Source organism: Mobula hypostoma (assembly GCF_963921235.1).
Source record: "Mobula hypostoma chromosome 26 unlocalized genomic scaffold, sMobHyp1.1 SUPER_26_unloc_1, whole genome shotgun sequence".
Taxonomy (NCBI): Eukaryota; Metazoa; Chordata; class Chondrichthyes; order Myliobatiformes; family Myliobatidae; genus Mobula; species Mobula hypostoma.
This window is the reverse complement of record NW_026948156.1, coordinates 201,968-224,041: the sequence shown is the minus strand read 5'-3', so window position 1 is coordinate 224,041 and position 22,074 is coordinate 201,968. Positions and strand designations below refer to the sequence as shown.

Here is a 22,074-nt window from a genome sequence, read left to right as displayed (position 1 = left end):
GTTAGGGGCTTCGAGTTCGACTTCGAGTTCGTCTTCGAGTTGGAGTTGGTGTTCGACTTCGAGTTCGACTTCGAATTCGCTTTTGAGATGCAGTTCGAGTTCGAGTTCGAGTTGGTGTTCGAATTCGAGTTCGATTCCCACTTCGAGTTGGAGTTCGACTTCGAATTCGACTTCGAGTTCGACTGCGATGCGAATATGCGGTCAGTGGGCAAAATATCCCTCTAGTGTTTGTGGATCTCGTACTGGAGATGCAGTATCACTTTACCCTGCCACTTTGTTTTTGGCCCACGTCATCATCATCTCGGTCCTCGCATTTGGGTTAGGGTCTTCGAGTTCGAGTTCGAGTTCGATTTCGACTTCGAGTTGCACTTCGAGTTCCACTTCGAGTTCGACTTCGAATTCGACTTCGAGTTCGGCTACGAGTTCGGCTTCGAGTTCGACTTCGAGTTCGAGATCGAGTTCGACTTCCATGCGAGTATGCGGGCAGTGGGCAAAATATTCCTCTGGTGTTTGTGGATCTCGTACTGGAGATGCAGTATCCCTTTACTCTGCCACTTTGTATTTGGCCCACTTCATTATTATTTCGGTCCTCGCATTTGGGTTAGGGTCTTCGAGTTGGAGTTCAACTACGAGTGGGACTTCGAATTCGATTTCGAGTTCGAGTTCGAATTCGAGATCGAGTTCGACTTCAATTTCGGGTTCGAGTTCGAGTTCGAGTTCGATTTCGAGTTCGACTTCGAATTCGTGATTGAGTTCGAGTTCGAGTTCGACTTCGAGTTCCACTTCGAGTTCGACTTCGAATTCGACTTCGAGTTCGGCTACGAGTTTGGCTTCTAGTTCGGCTTCCAGTTCGAGTTCGAGTTCGACTTCGATGCGAGTATACGGGCAGTGGGCAAAATATTCCTCTGGTGTTTATGGATATCCTACTGGAGATGCAGTATCCAATTGCCCTGCCACTTTGTATTTGACCCACGTCATCATCATCTCGGTCCTCGCATTAGGGTTGGGGGCTTCGAATTCGACTTCGAGTTCGTCTTCGAGTTGGAGTTGGTGTTCGACTTCGAGTTCGACTTCGAATTCGCTTTTGAGATGCAGTTCGAGTTCGAGTTCGAGTTGGTGTTCGAATTCGAATTCGAGTTCGAGTTCGGGTTCGATTTGAAGATCGAGATCTACTTGGATTTCGAGTTCGATTTCGACTTCAAGTTCGACTGCGATGTGAATATGTCGTCAGTGGACAAAACATCCCTCTAGTGTTGGTGGATCTCGTACTGGAGATGCAGTATCACTTTACCCTGCCACTTTGTTTTTGGCCCACGTCATCATCATCTCGGTCCTCGCATTTGGGTTATGGTCTTCGAGTTCGAGTTCGAGTTCGATTTCGAGCTTGAGTTTCACTTCGATTTCGATTTCGAGATCGAGTTCGAGTTCGAGTTCGGGTTCGCGTTCGACTTAGATTTCGAGTTCCACTTCGAATTGGAGTTCGACTACGAGTGCGACTTCGAATTCGATTTCGAGTTGAGTTCGAATTCGAGATCGAGTTCGACTTCGATTTCAGTTCGAGTTCGACTTCGAATTCGACTTCGAGTTCGACTTCGAATTCGACTTCGAGTTGGACTTCGAGTTCGCCTTCGATTTCGAGTTCGAGTTCGACGTCAATGCGAGTATGCGGGCAGTGGACAAAATATCCCTCTAGTGTTTGTGGATCTCGTAATGGAGATGCAGTATCACTTTACCCTGGCAACTGGTTTTTAGTCCACGTCATCATCATCTCGCTCCTCGCATTAGAGTTAGGGTCTTCGAATTCGACTTCGAGTTCGACTTCGATTTCGAGTTCGAGTTCCACTTCGAGTTCGAGTTCGAGTTCGAGTTCGACTTCAAGTTCGGCTACGAGTTCGGCTTCGAGTTCGACTTCGAGTTCGAGATCGAGTTCGACTTCCATGCGAGTATGCGGGCAGTGGGCAAAATATCCCTCTATTGTTTGTGGATCTCGTATTGGAGATGCAGTGTCACTTTACCCAGCCACTTTGTTTTTGGCCCACGTCATCATCATCTCGGTCCTCGCATTAGGGTTGGGGACTTCGAGTTCGACTTCGAGTTGGAGTTGGTGTTCGACTTCGAGTTCGACTTCGAATTCGCTTTTGAGATGCAGTTCGAGTTCGAGTTCGAGTTGGTGTTCGAATTCGAGTTCGAGTTCGAGTTCGATTTGAAGATCGAGTTCGACTTGGATTTCGAGTTCGACTTCGACTTCGAGTTGGAGTTCGACTTCGAGTTCGACTGCGATGCGAATATGCGGTCAGTGGGCAAAATATCCCTCTATTGTTTGTGGATCTCGTACTGGAGATGCAGTATCACTTTACCCTGCCACTTTGTTTTTGGCCCACGTCATCATCATCTCGGTCCTCGCATTAGGGTTAGGGGCTTCGAGTTCGACTTCGAGTTCGTCTTCGAGTTGGAGTTGGTGTTCGACTTCGAGTTCGACTTGGAATTCGCTTTTGAGATGCAGTTCGAGTTCGAGTTCGAGTTGGTGTTCGAATTCGAGTTCGAGTTCGATCGAGCTTCGAGTTGGAGTTCGACTTCGATTTCGACTTCGAGTTCGACTGCGATGCGAATATGCGGTCAGTGGACAAAACATCCCTCTAGTGTTTGTGGATCTCGTACTGGAGATGCAGTATCACTTTACCCTGCCACTTTATATTTGGCCCACGTCATCATCATCTCGGTCCTCGCATTTGGGTTAGGGTCTTCGAGTTCGAGTTCGAGTTCCACTTCGAGTTCGACTTCGAATTCGACTTCGAGTTCGACTTCGAATTCGACTTCGAGTTCGACTTCGAGTTGGACTTCGAGTTCGCCTTCGATTTCGAGTTCGAGTTCGACGTCAATGCGAGTATGCGGGCAGTGGGCAAAATATCCCTCTAGTGTTTGTGGATCTCGTACTGGAGATGCAGTATCACTTTACCCTGCCACTTTGTTTTTGGCCCACGTCATCATCATCTCGGTCCTCGCATTAGGGTTAGTTTCTTCGAGTTCGACTTCGAGTTCGTCTGCGAGTTGGAGTTCGAGTTCGACTTCGAGTTCGACTTCGAATTCGCCTTTGAGATCGAGTTCGAGTTCGAGTTCGAGTTGCTGTTCGAATTCGATTTCGACTTCGACTTCAATTTGAAGATCGAGTTCTACTTGGATTCCGAGTTCGATTCCGACTTCGAGTTGGAGTTCGACTTCGAATTCGACTTCGAGTTCGACTGCGATGCGAATATGCGGTCAGTGGACAAAACATCCCTCTAGTGTTTGTGGATCTCGTACTGGAGATGCAGTATCACTTTACCCTGCCACTTTGTTTTTGGCCCACGTCATCATCATCTCGGTCCTCGCATTAGGGTTAGGGTCTTCGAGTTCGACTTCGAGTTCGTCTTTCAGTTGGACTTCGAGTTCGACTTCGATTTCGATTTCGAGTTCGAGTTGGAGTTCGAGTTGGGGTTCGCGTTCGAGTTCGACTTCGAGTTCCATTTCGAGTTCGAGTTCGACTACGAGTGCGACTTCGAATTCGATTTCGAGTTCGAGTTCGAATTCGAGATCAGTTCGACTTCGATTTCGAGTTCGAGTTCGAGTATGAGTTCGAATTCGAGTTCCACTCCGAGTTGGTGTTCGACCTTGAGTTCGACTTCGAATTCGCCTTTGAGATCGAGTTCGTGTTCGAGTTCGGGTTCGATTTGAAGATCGAGTTCTACTTGGATTTCGAGTTCGATTTCGACCTCGAGTTCGAGTTCGATTTGAAGATCGAGCTCGACTTGGATTTCGAGTTCCAGTTCGAATTGGAGTTCGACTACGAGTGGGACTTCGAATTCGAGATCGAGTTCGACTTCGATTTCGAGTTCGAGTTCCACTTCGAGTTCCACTTCGAGTTCGACTTCGAATTCGACTTCGAGTTCGGCTACGAGTTCGGCTTCGAGTTCGACTTCGAGTTCGAGATCGAGTTCGACTTCCATGAGAGTATGCGGGCAGTGGGCAAAATATTCCTCTGGTGTTTGTGGATATCCTACTGGAGATGCAGTATCACTTTACCCTGCCACTTTGTATTTGGCCCACGTCATCATCATCTCGGTCCTCGCATTAGGGTTGGGGACTTCGAGTTCGACTTCGAGTTGGAGTTGGTGTTCGACTTCGAGTTCGACTTCGAATTCGCTTTTGAGATGCAGTTCGAGTTCGAGTTCGAGTTGGTGTTCGAATTCGAGTTCGAGTTCGAGTTCGATTTGAAGATCGAGTTCTACTTTGATTTCGAGTTCGATTTCGACTTCGAGTTGGAGTTCGACTTCGAGTTCGACTGCGATGCGAATATGCGGTCAGTGGACAAAACATCCCTCTCGTGTTTGTGGATTTCGTACTGGAGATGCAGTATCACTTTACCCTGCCACTTTGTTTTTGGCCCACGTCATCATCATCTCGGTCCTCGCATTTGGGTTAGGGGCTTCGAGTTCGACTTCGAGTTCGTCTTCGAGTTGGAGTTGGTGTTCGACTTCGAGTTCGACTTGGAATTCGCTTTTGAGATGCAGTTCGAGTTCGAGTTCGAGTTGGTGTTCGAATTCGAGTTCGATTCCGACTTCGAGTTGGAGTTCGACTTCGAATTCGACTTCGAGTTCGACTGCGATGCGAATATGCGGTCAGTGGACAAAACATCCCTCTAGTGTTTGTGGATTTCGTACTGGAGATGCAGTATCACTTTACCCTGCCACTTTATTTTTGGCCCACGTCATCATCATCTCGGTCCTCGCATTTGGGTTAGGGTCTTCGAGTTCGAGTTCGAGTTCGATTTCGAGATCGAGTTCCACTTCGAATTGGAGTTCGACTACGAGTGCGACTTCGAATTCGATTTCGAGTTCGAGTTCGAATTCGAGATCGAGTTCGACTTCGATTTCGAGTTCGAGTTCGACTTCGACTTCGAGTTCGACTTCGAGTTCGACTTCGAGTTCCACTTTGAGTTGGAGTTCGACTACGAGTGGGACTTCGAATTCGAGATCGAGTTCGACTTCGATTTCGAGTTCGACTTCCAATTCGAGTTCCACTTCGAGTTGGAGTTCGACTTCGAATTCGAGTTCCATTTCGAGTTGGAGTTCGACTACGAGTGGGACTTCGAATTCGAGATCGAGTTCGACTTCGATTTCGAGTTCGAGTTCCACTTCGAGTTCCACTTCGAGTTCGACTTCGAATTCGACTTCGAGTTCGGCTACGAGTTCGGCTTCCAGTTCGACTTCGAGTTCGAGATCGAGTTCGACTTCCATGAGAGTATGCGGGCAGTGGGCAAAATATTCCTCTGGTGTTTGTGGATATCCTACTGGAGATGCAGGATCCCTTTACTCTGCCACTTTGTATTTGGCCCACGTCATCATCATCTCGGTCCTCGCATTAGGGTTGGGGACTTCGAGTTCGACTTCGAGTTGGAGTTGGTGTTCGACTTCGAGTTCGACTTCGAATTCGCTTTTGAGATGCAGTTCGAGTTCGAGTTCGAGTTGGTGTTCGAATTCGAGTTCGAGTTCGAGTTCGATTTGAAGATCGAGTTCTACTTTGATTTCGAGTTCGATTTCGACTTCGAGTTGGAGTTCGACTTCGAGTTCGACTGCGATGCGAATATGCGGTCAGTGGACAAAACATCCCTCTCGTGTTTGTGGATTTCGTACTGGAGATGCAGTATCACTTTACCCTGCCACTTTGTTTTTGGCCCACGTCATCATCATCTCGGTCCTCGCATTAGGGTTGGGGGCTTCGAGTTCGACTTCGAGTTCGTCTTCGAGTTGGAGTTGGTGTTCGACTTCGAGTTCGACTTCGAATTCGCTTTTGAGATGCAGTTCGAGTTCGAGTTCGAGTTGGTGTTCGAATTCGAGTTCGAGTTCGAGTTCGATTTGAAGATCGAGTTCTACTTTGATTTCGAGTTCGATTTCGACTTCGAGTTGGAGTTCGACTTCGAGGTCGACTTTGAATTCGACTTCGAGTTCGACTTCGAATTCGACTTCGAGTTCGACTGCGATGCGAATATGCGGTCAGTGGACAAAATATCCCTCTAGTGTTTGTGGATCTCGTACTGGAGATGCAGTATCACTTTACCCTGCCACTTTATTTTTGGCCCACGTCATCATCATCTCGGTCCTCGCATTTGGGTTAGGGTCTTCGAGTTCGAGTTCGAGTTCGATTTCGAGATCGAGTTCCACTTCGAATTGGAGTTCGACTACGAGTGCGACTTCGAATTCGATTTCGAGTTCGAGTTCGAATTCGAGATCGAGTTCGACTTCGATTTCGAGTTCGAGTTCGACTTCGACTTCGAGTTCGACTTCGAGTTCGACTTCGAGTTCCACTTTGAGTTGGAGTTCGACTACGAGTGGGACTTCGAATTCGAGATCGAGTTCGACTTCGATTTCAAGTTCGACTTCCAATTCGAGTTCCACTTCGAGTTGGAGTTCGACTTCGAATTCGAGTTCCATTTCGAGTTGGAGTTCGACTACGAGTGGGACTTCGAATTCGAGATCGAGTTCGACTTCGATTTCGAGTTCGAGTTCCACTTCGAGTTCCACTTCGAGTTCGACTTCGAATTCGACTTCGAGTTCGGCTACGAGTTCGGCTTCGAGTTCGACTTCGAGTTCGAGATCGAGTTCGACTTCCATGCGAGTATGCGGGCAGTGGGCAAAATATTCCTCTGGTGTTTGTGGATATCCTACTGGAGATGCAGTATCCCTTTACTCTGCCACTTTGTATTTGGCCCACGTCATCATCTTCTCGGTCCTCGCATTAGGGTTGGGGGCTTCGAGTTCGACTTCGAGTTCGTCTTCGAGTTGGAGTTGGTGTTCGACTTCGAGTTCGACTTCGAGTTCGTCTTCGAGTTGGAGTTGGTGTTCGACTTCGAGTTCGACTTGGAATTCGCTTTGGAGATGCAGTTCGAGTTCGAGTTCGAGTTGGTGTTCGAATTCGAGTTCGATTCCGACTTCGAATTGGAGATGGAGATCGAGTTCGAGATCGATTTCGAGTTCGACTTCGATTTCGACTGAGTTCCACATGATGCGAATATGCGGTCAGTGGACAAAACATCCCTCTAGTGTTTGTGGATTTCGTACTGGAGATGCAGTATCACTTTACCCTGCCACTTTATTTTTGGCCCACGTCATCATCATCTCGGTCCTCGCATTTGGGTTAGGGTCTTCGAGTTCGAGTTCGAGTTCGATTTCGAGATCGAGTTCGAATTGGAGTTCGACTACGAGTGCGACTTCGAATTCGATTTCGAGTTCGAGTTCGAATTCGAGATCGAGTTCGACTTCGACTTCGAGTTCGACTTCGAGTTCCACTTTGAGTTGGAGTTCGACTACGAGTGGGACTTCGAATTCGAGATCGAGTTCGACTTCGATTTCGAGTTCGACTTCCAATTCGAGTTCCACTTCGAGTTGGAGTTCGACTTCGAATTCGAGTTCCATTTCGAGTTGGAGTTCGACTACGAGTGGGACTTCGAATTCGAGATCGAGTTCGACTTCCATGAGAGTATGCGGGCAGTGGGCAAAATATTCCTCTGGTGTTTGTGGATATCCTACTGGAGATGCAGGATCCCTTTACTCTGCCACTTTGTATTTGGCCCACGTCATCATCATCTCGGTCCTCGCATTAGATTTGGGGACTTCGAGTTCGACTTCGAGTTGGAGTTGGTGTTCGACTTCGAGTTCGACTTCGAATTCGCTTTTGAGATGCAGTTCGAGTTCGAGTTCGAGTTGGTGTTCGAATTCGAGTTCGAGTTCGATTTGAAGATCGAGTTCTACTTTGATTTCGAGTTCGATTTCGACTTCGAGTTGAAGTTCGACTTCCAGTTCGACTGCGATGCGAATATGCGGTCAGTGGACAAAACATCCCTCTCGTGTTTGTGGATTTCGTACTGGAGATGCAGTATCACTTTACCCTGCCACTTTGTTTTTGGCCCACGTCATCATCATCTCGGTCCTCGCATTTGGGTTAGGGTCTTCGAGTTCGAGTTCGAGTTCGATTTCGACTTCGAGTTGCACTTCGAGTTCCACTTCGAGTTCGACTTCGAATTCGACTTCGAGTTCGGCTACGAGTTCGGCTTCGAGTTCGACTTCGAGTTCGAGATCGAGTTCGACTTCCATACGAGTATGCGGGCAGTGGGCAAAATATTCCTCTGGTGTTTGTGGATATCCTACTGGAGATGCAGTATCCCTTTAATCTGCCACTTTGTATTTGGCCCACGTCATCATCATCTCGGTCCTCGCATTAGGGTTGGGGGCTTCGAGTTCGACTTCGAGTTCGTCTTCGAGTTGGAGTTGGTGTTCGACTTCGAGTTCGACTTCGAATTCGCTTTTGAGATGCAGTTCGAGTTCGAGTTCGAGTTGGTGTTCGAATTCGAGTTCGAGTTCGAGTTCGATTTGAAGATCGAGTTCTACTTTGATTTCGAGTTCGATTTCGACTTCGAGTTGGAGTTCGACTTCGAGGTCGACTTTGAATTCGACTTCGAGTTCGACTTCGAATTCGACTTCGAGTTCGACTGCGATGCGAATATGCGGACAGTGGACAAAACATCCCTCTCGTGTTTGTGGATCTCGTACTGGAGATGCAGTATCACTTTACCTGCCACGTTATTTTTGGCCCACGTCATCATCATCTCGGTCCTCGCATTTGGGTTAGGGTCTTCGAATTCGAGTTCAAATTCGATTTCGAGATCGAGTTCGACTTCGATTTCGATTTCAAGTTCGACTTCGACTTCGAGTTCCATTTCGAGTTGGAGTTCGACTACGAGTGCGACTTCGAATTCGATTTCGAGTTCGAGTTCGACTTCGAGTTGGAGTTGGTGTTCGACTTCGAGTTCGACTTCGAATTCGCCTTTGAGATCGAGTTCGAGTTCGATTTCGAGTTGGTGTTCGAATTCGAGTTCGAGTTCGAGTTCGATTTGAAGATCGAGTTCTACTTGGATTCCGAGTTCGATTCCGACTTCGAGTTGGAGTTCGACTTCGAATTCGACTTCGAGTTCGACTGCGATGCGAATATGCGGTCAGTGGACAAAACATCCCTCTAGTGTTTGTGGATTTCGTACTGGAGATGCAGTATCACTTTACCCTGCCACTTTATTTTTGGCCCACGTCATCATCATCTCGGTCCTCGCATTTGGGTTAGGGTCTTCGAGTTCGAGTTCGAGTTCGATTTCGAGATCGAGTTCCACTTCGAATTGGAGTTCGACTACGAGTGCGACTTCGAATTCGATTTCGAGTTCGAGTTCGAATTCGAGATCGAGTTCGACTTCGATTTCGAGTTCGAGTTCGACTTCGACTTCGAGTTCGACTTCGAGTTCGACTTCGAGTTCCACTTTGAGTTGGAGTTCGACTACGAGTGGGACTTCGAATTCGAGATCGAGTTCGACTTCGATTTCGAGTTCGAGTTCCATTTCGAGTTCCACTTCGAGTTCGACTTCGAATTCGACTTCGAGTTCGGCTACGAGTTCGGCTTCGAGTTCGACTTCGAGTTCGAGATCGAGTTCGACTTCCATGAGAGTATGCGGGCAGTGGGCAAAATATTCCTCTGGTGTTTGTGGATATCCTACTGGAGATGCAGGATCCCTTTACTCTGCCACTTTGTATTTGGCCCACGTCATCATCATCTCGGTCCTCGCATTAGGGTTGGGGACTTCGAGTTCGACTTCGAGTTGGAGTTGGTGTTCGACTTCGAGTTCGACTTCGAATTCGCTTTTGAGATGCAGTTCGAGTTCGAGTTCGAGTTGGTGTTCGAATTCGAGTTCGATTTGAAGATCGAGTTCTACTTTGATTTCGAGTTCGATTTCGACTTCGAGTTGGAGTTCGACTTCGAGTTCGACTGCGATGCGAATATGCGGTCAGTGGACAAAACATCCCTCTCGTGTTTGTGGATTTCGTACTGGAGATGCAGTATCACTTTACCCTGCCACTTTGTTTTTGGCCCACGTCATCATCATCTCGGTCCTCGCATTTGGGTTAGGGTCTTCGAATTCGAGTTCAAATTCGATTTCGAGATCGAGTTCGACTTCGATTTCGATTTCAAGTTCGACTTCGACTTCGAGTTCCATTTCGAGTTGGAGTTCGACTACGAGTGCGACTTCGAATTCGCCTTTGAGATCGAGTTCGAGTTCGACTTCGAGTTGGAGTTGGTGTTCGACTTCGAGTTCGACTTCGAATTCGCCTTTGAGATCGAGTTCGAGTTCGATTTCGAGTTGGTGTTCGAATTCGAGTTCGAGTTCGAGTTCGATTTGAAGATCGAGTTCTACTTGGATTCCGAGTTCGATTCCGACTTCGAGTTGGAGTTCGACTTCGAATTCGACTTCGAGTTCGACTGCGATGCGAATATGCGGTCAGTGGACAAAACATCCCTCTCGTGTTTGTGGATTTCGTACTGGAGATGCAGTATCACTTTACCCTGCCACTTTGTTTTTGGCCCACGTCATCATCATCTCGGTCCTCGCATTAGGGTTGGGGGCTTCGAGTTCGACTTCGAGTTCGTCTTCGAGTTGGAGTTGGTGTTCGACTTCGAGTTCGACTTCGAATTCGCTTTTGAGATGCAGTTCGAGTTCGAGTTGGTGTTCGAATTCGAGTTCGAGTTCGAGTTCGATTTGAAGATCGAGTTCTACTTTGATTTCGAGTTCGATTTCGACTTCGAGTTGGAGTTCGACTTCGAGGTCGACTTTGAATTCGACTTCGAGTTCGACTTCGAATTCGACTTCGAGTTCGACTGCGATGCGAATATGCGGACAGTGAACAAAATATCCCTCTCGTGTTTGTGGATCTCGTACTGGAGATGCAGTATCACTTTACCCTGCCACTTTGTTTTTGGCCCACGTCATCATCATCTCGGTCCTCGCATTAGGGTTAGGGTCTTCGAGTTCGAGTTCAAATTCGATTTCGAGATCGAGTTCGACTTCGATTTCGATTTCAAGTTCGACTTCGACTTCGAGTTCCATTTCGAGTTGGAGTTCGACTACGAGTTCGACTTCGATTTCGATTTCGAGTTCGAGTTCGAGTTCCATTTGAGTTGGAGTTGGTGTTCGACTTCGAGTTCGACTTCGAATTCGCCTTTGAGATCGAGTTCGAGTTCGATTTCGAGTTGGTGTTCGAATTCGAGTTCGAGTTCGAGTTCAATTTGAAGATCGAGTTCTACTTGGATTCCGAGTTCGATTCCGACTTCGAGTTGGAGTTCGACTTCGAATTCGACTTCGAGTTCGACTGCGATGCGAATATGCGGTCAGTGGACAAAACATCCCTCTAGTGTTTGTGGATTTCGTACTGGAGATGCAGTATCACTTTACCCTGCCACTTTGTTTTTGGCCCACGTCATCATCATCTCGGTCCTCGCATTTGGGTTAGGGTCTTCGAGTTCGAGTTCGAGTTCGATTTCGAGATCGAGTTCCACTTCGAATTGGAGTTCGACTACGAGTGCGACTTCGAATTCGATTTCGAGTTCGAGTTCGAATTCGAGATCGAGTTCGACTTCGAAGATCGAGTTCGAGTTCGACTTCGACTTCGAGTTCGACTTCGAGTTCGACTTCGAGTTCCACTTCGAGTTGGAGTTCGACTTCGAATTCGAGTTCCATTTCGAGTTGGAGTTCGACTACGAGTGGGACTTCGAATTCGAGATCGAGTTCGACTTCGATTTCGAGTTCGAGTTCCACTTCGAGTTCGACTTCGAATTCGACTTCGAGTTCGGCTACGAGTTCGGCTTCGAGTTCGACTTCGAGTTCGAGATCGAGTTCGACTTCCATGAGAGTATGCGGGCAGTGGGCAAAATATTCCTCTGGTGTTTGTGGATATCCTACTGGAGATGCAGTATCACTTTACCCTGCCACTTTGTTTTTGGCCCACGTCATCATCATCTCGGTCCTCGCATTAGGGTTAGGGTCTTCGAGTTCGACTTCGAGTTGGACTTTGAGTTCGAGTTCGAGTTCGACTTCGACTTCTATTTCGAGTTCAACTTCGATTTCGACTTCGACTTCGAGTTCGACCGAGAGTTCGACTTCGAGTTCAACTTCGAGTTCGAGTTCGTCTTCTACTTGGACATCGAATTCGACTTCGAGTTGGAGATGGAGATCGAGTTCGAGATCGAATTCGAGTTCGACTTCGATTTCGACCGAGTTCGAATTGATGCTAATATGCGGGCAGTGGGCAAAATATCCCTCTCGTGTTTGTGGATCTCGTACTGGAGATGCAGTATCACTTTACCCTGCCACTTTGTTTTTGGCCCACGTCATCATCATCTCGGTCCTCGCATTAGGGTTAGGGTCTTCGAGTTCGACTTCGAGTTCGTCTTGGAGTTGGAGTTCGAGTTCGAGTTCGAGTTCGACTTCGACTTATATTTCGAGTTCTCGTTCGACCTCGAATTCGACTTCTACTTGGACATCGAATTCGACTTCGAGTTGGAGATGGAGATCGAGTTCGAGATCGAATTCGACTTCGATTTCGACAGAGTTCGAATTGATGCGAATATGCGGGCAGTGGGTAAAATATCCCTCTAGTGTTTGTGGATCTCGTACTGGAGATGCAGTATCACTTTACCCTGCCACTTTGTTTTTGGCCCACGTCATCATCATCTAGGTCCTCGCATTAGGGTTAGGGTCTTCGAGTTCGACTTCGACTTCGACTTCGAGCTCGAGTTCGAGTTCGAGTTCGAGTTCCACTCTGAGTTCGAGTTCGAGTTCGAGTTCGTCTTCTAGTTGGACTTCGAATTCGACTTCGAGTTAGAGTTGGAGATCGAGTTCGAGATCGAGTTCGAGTTCGACTTCGATTTCGTCTTTGATTTCGACTTCGAGTTGGACGATGCGACTATGCGGGCAGTGGGCAAAATATCTCTCTTGTGTTTGTGAATCCACTGGAGACGCAGTATCACTTTACCCTGCCACTTTGTTTTTGGCCCACGTCATCATCATCTAGGTCCTCGCATTAGGGTTAGGGTCTTCGAGTTCGACTTCGAATTGGACTTTGAGTTCTAGTTCGAGTTCGACTTCGACTTCGATTTCGAGTTCTATTTCGAACTCGAATTCGACCTCGAGTTCAACTTCGATTTCGACTTCGACTTCAAGTTCGAGTTCGACTTCGAGTTCGTGTTCGAGTTCGAGTTCGTCTTCTAGTTGGACTTCGAATTCGACTTCGAGTCAGAGTTGGAGATCCAGTTCGAGATCGAGTTCGAGTTTGACTTCGATTTCGACCTTGATTTCGACTTCGAGTTCGACTTGATGCGAATATGCGGGCAGTGGGTAAAATATCCCTCTTTTGTTTGTGGATCTCGTACTGGAGATGCAGTATCACTTTACCCTGCCACTTTGTTTTTGGCCCACGTCATCATTATCTCGGTCCTCTCATTAGGGTTAGGGTCTTCGAGCTCGATTTCGAATTGAACTTTGAGTTCGAGTTCGAGTTCGACTTCGACTTCTATTTCGAGTTCTAGTTCGATCTCGAATTCGACTTCGCGTTCGACTTCGTGTTCGAGTTCGACCGCGAGTTCGACTTCCAATTCAACTTCGAGTTCGTGTTCGTCTTCTACTTGGACATCGAATTCGACTTCGAGTTGGAGATGGAGATCGAGTTCGAGATCGAATTCGAGTTCGACTTCGATTTCGACCGAGTTCGAATTGATGCGGATATGCGGGCAGTGGGTAAAATATCCCTCTAGTGTTTGTGGATCTCGTATCGGAGACGCAGTATCACTTTACCCTGCCACTTTGTTTTTGGAACACGTCATCATCCCCTCGGTCCTCGCATTAGGGTTAGGGTCTTCGAGTTCGACTTCGAATTGGACTTTGAGTTCGAGTTCGACTTCGACTACGATTTCGATTTCTGGTTCGAACTCGAATTCGACTTCGTGTTCGACTTCGTGTTCGACTTTGAGTTCGAGTTCGAGTTCGAGTTCGAGTTCGACTTCCAGTTCGGCTTCGAGTTGGAGTTCGATTTGGAGCTCGATTTCGAGTTCGGCTTCAAGTTCGGCTTCGAGTTGGAGTTGGAGTTCGAGTTCGACTTCGATTTCGACTTCGAGTTCGACTTGATGCGAATATGCGGGCAGTGGGCAAAATATCCCTCTAGTGTTTGTGGATCTCGTACTGGAGATGCAGTATCACTTTACCCTGCCACTTTGTTTTTGGCCCACGTCATCATCATCTAGGTCCTCGCATTAGGGTTAGGGTCTTCGAGTTCGACTTCGAATTGGACTTTGAGTTCGAGTTCGAGTTCGACTTCGACTTCTATTTCGAGTTCAACTTCGATTTCGACTTCGACTTCGAGTTCGACCGAGAGTTCGACTTCGAGTTCAACTTCGAGTTCGAGTTCGTCTTCTACTTGGACATCGAATTCGACTTCGAGTTGGAGATGGAGATCGAGTTCGAGATCGATTTCGAGTTCGACTTCGATTTCGACTGAGTTCCACTTGATGCGAATATGCGGGCAGTGGGTAAAATATCCTTCTTTTGTTTGTGGATCTCGTACTGGAGATGCAGTATCACTTTACCCTGCCACTTTGTTTTTGGCCCACGTCATCATCATCTCGGTACTCACATTAGGGTTAGTGTCTTCGAGTTCGACTTCGAATTGAACTTTGAGTTCGAGTTCGAGTTCGACTTCGACTTATATTTCGAGTTCTCGTTCGACCTCGAATTCGACTTCTACTTGGACATAGTGAATTCGACTTCGAGTTGGAGATGGAGATCGAGTTCGAGATCGAATTCGACTTCGATTTCGACAGAGTTCGAATTGATGCGAATATGCGGGCAGTGGGTAAAATATCCCTCTAGTGTTTGTGGATCTCGTATCGGAGACGCAGTATCACTTTACACTGCCACTTTGTTTTTGGCCCACGTCATCACCATCTAGGTCCTCGCATTAGGGTTAGGGTCTTCGAGTTCGACTTCGACTTCGACTTCGAGCTCGAGTTCGAGTTCGAGTTCGAGTTCCACTCTGAGTTCGAGTTCGAGTTCGAGTTCGTCTTCTAGTTGGACTTCGAATTCGACTTCGAGTTAGAGTTGGAGATCGAGTTCGAGATTGAGTTCGAGTTCGACTTCGATTTCGACCTTGATTCCGACTTCGAGTTGGACTCGATGCGAATATGCGGGCATTGGCCAAAATATCCCTCTAGTGTTTGTGGATCTCGTATCGGAGATGCAGAAAAACTTTACCCTGCCACTTTGTTTTTGGAACAGGTCATCATCACCTCGGTCCTCGCATTATGGTTAAGGTCTTCGAGTTCGACTTCGAATTGGACTTTGAGTTCGAGTTCGAGTTCGAGTTCGACTTCGACTACGATTTCGATTTCTGGGTCGAACTCGAATTTGACTTCGTGTTCGACTTCGTGTTCGACTTCGAGTTCGACTTCGAATTCGACTTCGAATTCCACTTCGAGTTGGAGTTGGAGATCGAGTTCGAGATCGAGTTCGAGTTCGACTTCGATTTCGACTTCGATTTCGACCGAGTTCGAATTGATGCGAATATGCGGGCAGTTGCCAAAACATCCCTCTAGTGTTTGTGGATCTTGTATCGGAGGCGCAGTATCACTTTACCCTGCCGCTTTGTTTTGGCCCACGTCATCATCATCTAGGTCCTCGCATTAGGGTTAGGGTCTTCGAGTTCGACTTCGACTTCGACTTCGAGCTCGAGTTCGAGTTCGATTTCGAGTTCTAGTTCGATCTTTAATTCGACTTCGAGTTCAACTTCGATTTCGACTTCGACTTCGAGTTCGAGTTCGACTTCGAGTTCGAGTTCGAGTTCGAGTTCGTCTTCTAGCTGGACTTGGAATTCGACTTTCAGTTAGAGTTGGAGATCGAGTTCGAGATCGTGTTAGAGTTCGAGTTCGTCTTCTAGTTGGACTTCGAATTCCACTTCGAGTTGGAGTTGGAGATCGAGTTCGAGTTCGACTTCGATTTCGTCTTTCATTTCGACTTCGAGTTGGACGATGCGACTATGCGGGCAGTGAGCAAAATATCTCTCTTGTGTTTGTGAATCCCGTACTGGAGACGCAGTATCACTTTACCCTGCCACTTTGCTTTTGGCCCACGTCATCATCATCTAGGTCCTCGCATTAGGGTTAGGGTCTTCGAGTTCGACATCGAATTGGACTTTCAGTTCCAGTTCGATCTCGAATTCGACTTCGCGTTCGACTTCGTGTTCGAGTTCGACCGCGAGTTCGACTTCGAGTTCAACTTCGAGTTCGAGTTCGTCTGCTACTTGGACATCGAATTCGACTTCGAGTTGGAGATGGAGATCGAGTTGGAGATCGTTTTCGAGTTCGACTTCGATTTCGACTTCGAGTTCGACGTCGATGCGACTATGCGGGCAGTGGGCAAAATATTCTTCTGGTGTTTGTGCATATCCTACCGGAGATGCAGTAAAACTTTACCCTACCACTTTGTTTTTGGCCCACGTCATCATCATCTCGGTCCTCGCATTAGGGTTAGGGTCTTCGAGTTCGACTTCGAATTGGACTTTGAGTTCGAGTTCGAGTTCGAGTTCGAGTTCGAGTTCGACTTCGACTACGATTTCGATTTCTGGTTCGAACTCGAATTCGACGTCGTGTTCGACTTCGAGTTCGATTTCGACTTCGAGTTCGACTTCGAATTCCACTTCGAGTTGGAGTTGGAGATCGAGTTCGAGATCGAGTTCGAGTTCGACTTCGATTTCGTCTTTGATTTCGACTTCGAGTTGGACGTTGCGACTATGCGGGCAGTGGGCAAAATATCTCTCCAGTGTTTGTGGATCCCGTACTGGAGACGCAGTATCACTTTACCCTGCCACTTTGTTTTTGGCCCACGTCATCATCATCCAAGTCCTCGCATTAGGTTTAGGGTCTTCGAGTTCGACTTCGAATTGGACTTTTAGTTCCAGTTCGAGTTCGACTTCGACTTCGATTTCGAGTTCTAGTTCGACTTCGAGTTCAACTTCGATTTCGACTTCGACTTCGAGTTCGAGTTCGAGTTCGACTTCTAGTTGGACTTCGAATTCGACTTCGAGTTGGAGTTGGAGATCTAGTTGGAGATCGTTTTCGAGTTCGACTTCGATTTCGACTTCGAGTTCGACGTCGATGCGACTATGCGGACAGTGGGCAAAATATTCTTCTGGTGTTTGTGCATATCCTACTGGAGATGCAGTATCACTTTACCCTACCACTTTGTTTTTGGCCCACGTCATCATCATCTCGGTCCTCGCATTAGGGTTAGGGTCTTCGAGTTCGACTTCGAATTGGACTTTGAGTTCGAGTTCGAGTTCGACTTCGACTACGATTTCGATTTCTGGTTCGAACTCGAATTCGACGTCGATTTCGACTTCGTCTTGGAGTTCGAGTTCGAAATCGAGGTCGACTAGAATTTCGACATCGAGTTTGACTTCGAATTCGACTTCGAGTTCGACTGCGTTACGAATATGCGGTCAGTGGGCAAAATATCCCTCTAGTGTTTGTGGATCTCGTACTGGAGATGCAGTATGACTTTACCCTGCCACTTTGTTTTTGGCCAACGTCATCATCATCATCTCGTTCCTCGCATTCGGGTTAGGGTCTTCGAGTTCGAGTTTGACTTCGATTTCGAGTTCGAGTTCGAGTTCGACTTCGAGTTGGAGTTCGACTTCGACTTCGATGCGGGTATGCGGGCAGTGGGCAAAATATTCTTCTAGTGTTTGTGCATATCCTACTGGAGATGCAGTATCACTTTATCCTGCCACTTTGTATTTGGCCCACGTCGTCATCATCTCGGTCCTCGCATTAGGGTTAGGGGCTTCGAGTTCGACTTCGAGTTGGTCTTGGAGTTGGAGTTGGTGTTCGACTTCGAGTTCTAGTTCGATTTCGAGATCGATTTCGACTTCGACTTCGAGTTCGATTTCGATTTCGATTTCGAGTTCGACCTCGAGTTGGTCTTGGAGTTGGAGTTGGTGTTTGACTTCGAGTTCGACTTCGAGTTCTAGTTCGATTTCGAGATTGATTTCGACTTCGATTTCCACTTCGAGTTGATTTCGATTTCGAGTTCGACTTCGAGTTCGACTTCGAGTTCGGCTTCCAGCTCGACTTTGAGTTCGACTTCGAGTTCGAGATCAAGTTCGACGTCGATGGGGGTATGCGGGCAGTAGGCAAAATATTCTTCTCGTGTTTGTGCATATCCTACTGAAGATGCAATATCACTTTATCCTGCCACTTTGTATTTGGCCCACGTCGTCATCAGCTCGGTCCTCGCATTAGTGTTGGGGGACTTCGAGTTCGACTTCCTGTTCGTCTTCGAATTGGAGTTGCTGTTCGACTTCGAGTTCGACTTAGAATTCGCCTTTGAGATGGAGTTCGAGTTCGAGCTGGTGTTCGAATTCGAGTTCGAGTTCGATTTCGACCTCGAGTTCGGCTTCAAGTTCGAATTCGACTTGGATTTCCAGTTCATGTTGGACCTCGAGTTCGAGTTCGACTGCGATGCGAATATGCGGTCAGAAGGCAAAATATCCCTCTAGTGTTTGTGGATCTCGTACTGGAGATGCAGTATCACTTAACCTTGCCACTTTGTTTTTCGCCAACTTCATCATCATCTCGGTCCTCACATTTGGGTTAGGGTCTTCGTGTTCGACTTCAAGTTCGAGTTCGATTTCGAGATCCAGATGATAATGACGTGGGCCAAAAACAAGTCGAAGTCGAAATCAAATTCGAAGTCGAACTCGAAGTCGAAATCGAAGTCGAACTCGAACACGAAGTCGAACGCGAAGTCGAATTCGAGATCGAACTACAACTCGAAATCGTAGTCGAAGTCGAACTCGAACTCAAAGTCCAATTCGAAGTCGAACTCGAAGACCCTAACCCTAACGTGAGGACCGAGATGATGATGACGTGGGCCAAAAACAAAGTGGCGGGGTAAAGTGATACTGCATCTCCAGTACGAGATCCACAAACACTAGAGGGATATTTTGCCCACTGCCCGCATATTCGCATCGCAGTCGAACTCGAAGTCGAATTCGAAGAGAAACTCGAAGTCTAACTCGAATTCAAACTCGAAGTCGAACTCCAACTCGAAGTCGAACTCGAACTCGAAGTCGAAATCGAACTCGAACTCGAACTCGAACTCGAACTCGAATTCGAACACCAACTCGAACTCGAACCTTCAAATCAAAGGCGAATTCGAGGTCGAACTCGAAGTCGAACACCAACTCCAACTCCAAGACGAACTCGAAGTCGAACTCGAAGCCCCTAACCCTAATGCGAGGACCGAGATGATGATGACGTGGGCCAAATACAAAGAGGCAGGATAAAGTGATACTGCATCTCCACTACGATATGCACAAACACTAGAAGAATATTTTGCCCACTGCCCGCATACCCGCATCGACGTCGAACTCAATCTCCAACTCGATGCAGAACTCGAAGGCGAACTCGAAGTCGAAGTCGAAGTCGAACTCCAACTCGAAGTGGAACTCGAGTCGAAGTCGAACTCGAACTCGAAATCGAAGTCAAACTGGAACTCGAAGACCCTAACCCAAATACGAGGACCGAGATGATGATGACGTGAGCCAAAAACAAAGTGGCAGGGTAACCTGATACTGCATCTCCAGTACGAGATCCACAAACACTAGAGGGATATTGGGCCCAGTGACCGCATATTCGCATCGCAGTCGAACTCGAAGTCGAATTCGAAGTGAAACTCGAAGTCGAACTCCAACTCGAAGTCGAACTCGAAGTCGAACTCCAAGGCGAACTCGAAGTCGAAGTCGTAGTCGAAATCGAAGTCGAACTCGAAGGCGAACTCGAAGTCGAAGTCGAAGTCGATCTCGAGCTCGAAGTGGAACACGAAGTCAAACTCGAACTCGAAGACCCTAACCCAAATACGAGGACCGAGATGATGATGACGTGGGCCAAATACAAAGTGGCAGGATAAAGTGATACTGCATCTCCAGTAGGATATGCACAAACACTAGAAGAATATTTTGCCCACTGCCCGCATACCCGCATCGACGTCGAACTCGATCTCGAACTCGAAGTCGAACGCGAAGTCGAATTCGAGATCGATTTAGAACTCGAAATAGAAGTCGAAGTCGAACTCGAACTCGAACTCAAAGTCCAATTCGAAATCGAACTCGAAGACCCTAACCCTAAAACGAGGACCCAGATGATGATGACGTGGGCAAAAAAACAAAGTGGCGGGGTAAAGTGATACTGCGTCGCCGGTACGAGATCCACAAACACCAGTGGGATATTTTGCCCACTGCCCGCATAGTCGCATCAGTCGAACTAGAAGTCGAAATCGGTCGAACTCGAAATCGATCACGAATTCGATCTCCAACTCCAACACGAAACCGAATTCGAAGTCCAGCTAGAAGTCGAACTCGAACTCGAAGTCGAAGTCGAAGTCGAAGTCGAAGTCGAAGTCGAAGTCGAAGTCGAAGTCGAAGGCGAACTCGAACACGAAGTCGAACTCGAGGTCGATCTCGATCTCGAACTCGATCTCCAACTCCAACTCGTAGTGGAATTCGAAGTCGAACTCGAAGTCGAAATCAGACTCGAACTCGAACACGAAGTCGAACGCGAAGTCGAATTCGAGATCGAACTAGAACTCGAAATCGAAGTCGAATTCGAACTCGAACTCGAACTCAAAGTCCAATTCGAAGTCGAACTCGAAGACCCTAACCCTAATGCGAGGACCGAGATGATGATGACGTGGTCCAAAAACAAAGTGGCAGTGTAAAGTGATACTGCATCTCCGATACGAAATCCACAAACACTAGAGGGATATTTTGCCCAATGCCCGCATATTCGCATCAAATCCAACTCGAAGGCGGAATCAAGGTCGAAATCGAAATCGATCACGAACTCGATCTCCAACTCCAACTCGAAGTCGAATTCGAAGTCCAACGAGAAAACGAACTCGAACTCGAGCTCGAACTCGATGTCGAAGTCGTACTCGAAGTCGAACTCGAACTCGAAGTCGAAGTCGAAGTCGAACTCGAACTCAAAGTCCAATTCGAAGTCGAGCCCGAAGTCGAAATCGAACTCGAAGTCTAAATCAGACTCGAACTCAAACACGAAGTCGAATGCGAAGTCAAATTCGAGATCGAACTAGAACTCGAAATCGAAGTCGAAGTCGAACTCGAACTCGAACTCGAACTCAAAGTCCAATTCGAAGTCGAACTCGAAGACCCTAACCCTAATGCGAGGACCGAGATGATGATGACGTGGGTCAAAAACAAAGTGGCAGGGCAAAGTGATACTGCATCTCCGATACGAGATCCACAAACACTGGAGGGATATTTTCCCAATGCCCGCATATTCGCATCAAATCCAACTCGAAGTCGGAATCAAGGACGAAATCGAAGTCGAACTCGAACTTGATCTCGAACTCGATCTCCAACTCCAACTCGAAGTGTAATTCGAAGTCGAGCCCGAAGTCGAAATCGAACTCGAAGTCTAAATCAGACTCGAACTCGAACACGAAGTCGAATGCGAAGTCAAATTCGAGATCGAAGTAGAACTCGAAATCGAAGTCGAAGTCGAACCCGAACTCGAACTCGAACTCAAAGTCCAATTCGAAGTCGAACTCGAAGACCCTAACCCTAATGCGAGGACCGAGATGATGATGATTTGGGCCAAAAACAAAGTGGCAGGGTAAAGTGATACTGCATCTCCGATACGAGATCCACAAACACTGGAGGGATATTTTCCCAATGCCCGCATATTCGCATCAAATCCAACTCGAAGTCGGAATCAAGGACGAAATCGAAGTCGAACTCGAACTTGATCTCGAACTCCATCTCCAACTCCAACTCGTAGTCGAATTCGAAGTCAAACTCGAAGTCGAACTCGAACTCGAACTCGAACTCAAATTCAAATTCGAAGTCGAACTCGAAGACTCTAACCCTAATACGAGGACCGAGATGATGATGACGTGGGCAAAAAAGAAAGAGGCGGGGTAAAGTGATACTGCATCTCCAGTACGAGATCCACAAACACCAGTGGGATATTTTGCCCACTGCCCACATAGTCGTATCAAGTCGAACTAGAGGTCGAAATCGGTCGAACTCGAAATCGATCACGAAGTCGATCTCCAACTCCAACACGAAGCCGAATTCGAAGTCCAGCTAGAAGTCGAAC

At 47.4% G+C, this 22,074-nt stretch overlaps 1 protein-coding gene across 1 annotated transcript; it reads left to right on the top strand.

Moving 5' to 3' along the window:
- The first annotated feature begins 1,347 nt into the window (after positions 1 to 1,347).
- Positions 1,348 to 18,124, top strand: LOC134341309 (serine-rich adhesin for platelets-like). Its single transcript, XM_063039192.1, has 18 exons — positions 1,348 to 1,554; positions 3,606 to 3,958; positions 4,342 to 4,375; positions 5,100 to 5,248; positions 6,210 to 6,634; positions 7,979 to 8,108; positions 11,510 to 11,742; positions 11,890 to 12,034; positions 12,974 to 13,100; positions 13,142 to 13,239; positions 13,399 to 13,511; positions 14,722 to 14,753; positions 14,892 to 14,913; positions 15,590 to 15,742; positions 15,918 to 15,976; positions 16,095 to 16,307; positions 16,474 to 16,543; positions 17,967 to 18,124. Exons 1-18 carry the CDS (start codon positions 1,348 to 1,350, stop codon positions 18,122 to 18,124), a joined length of 2,721 nt encoding a protein of 906 aa, XP_062895262.1.
- Positions 18,125 to 22,074: the final 3,950 nt, after the last annotated feature.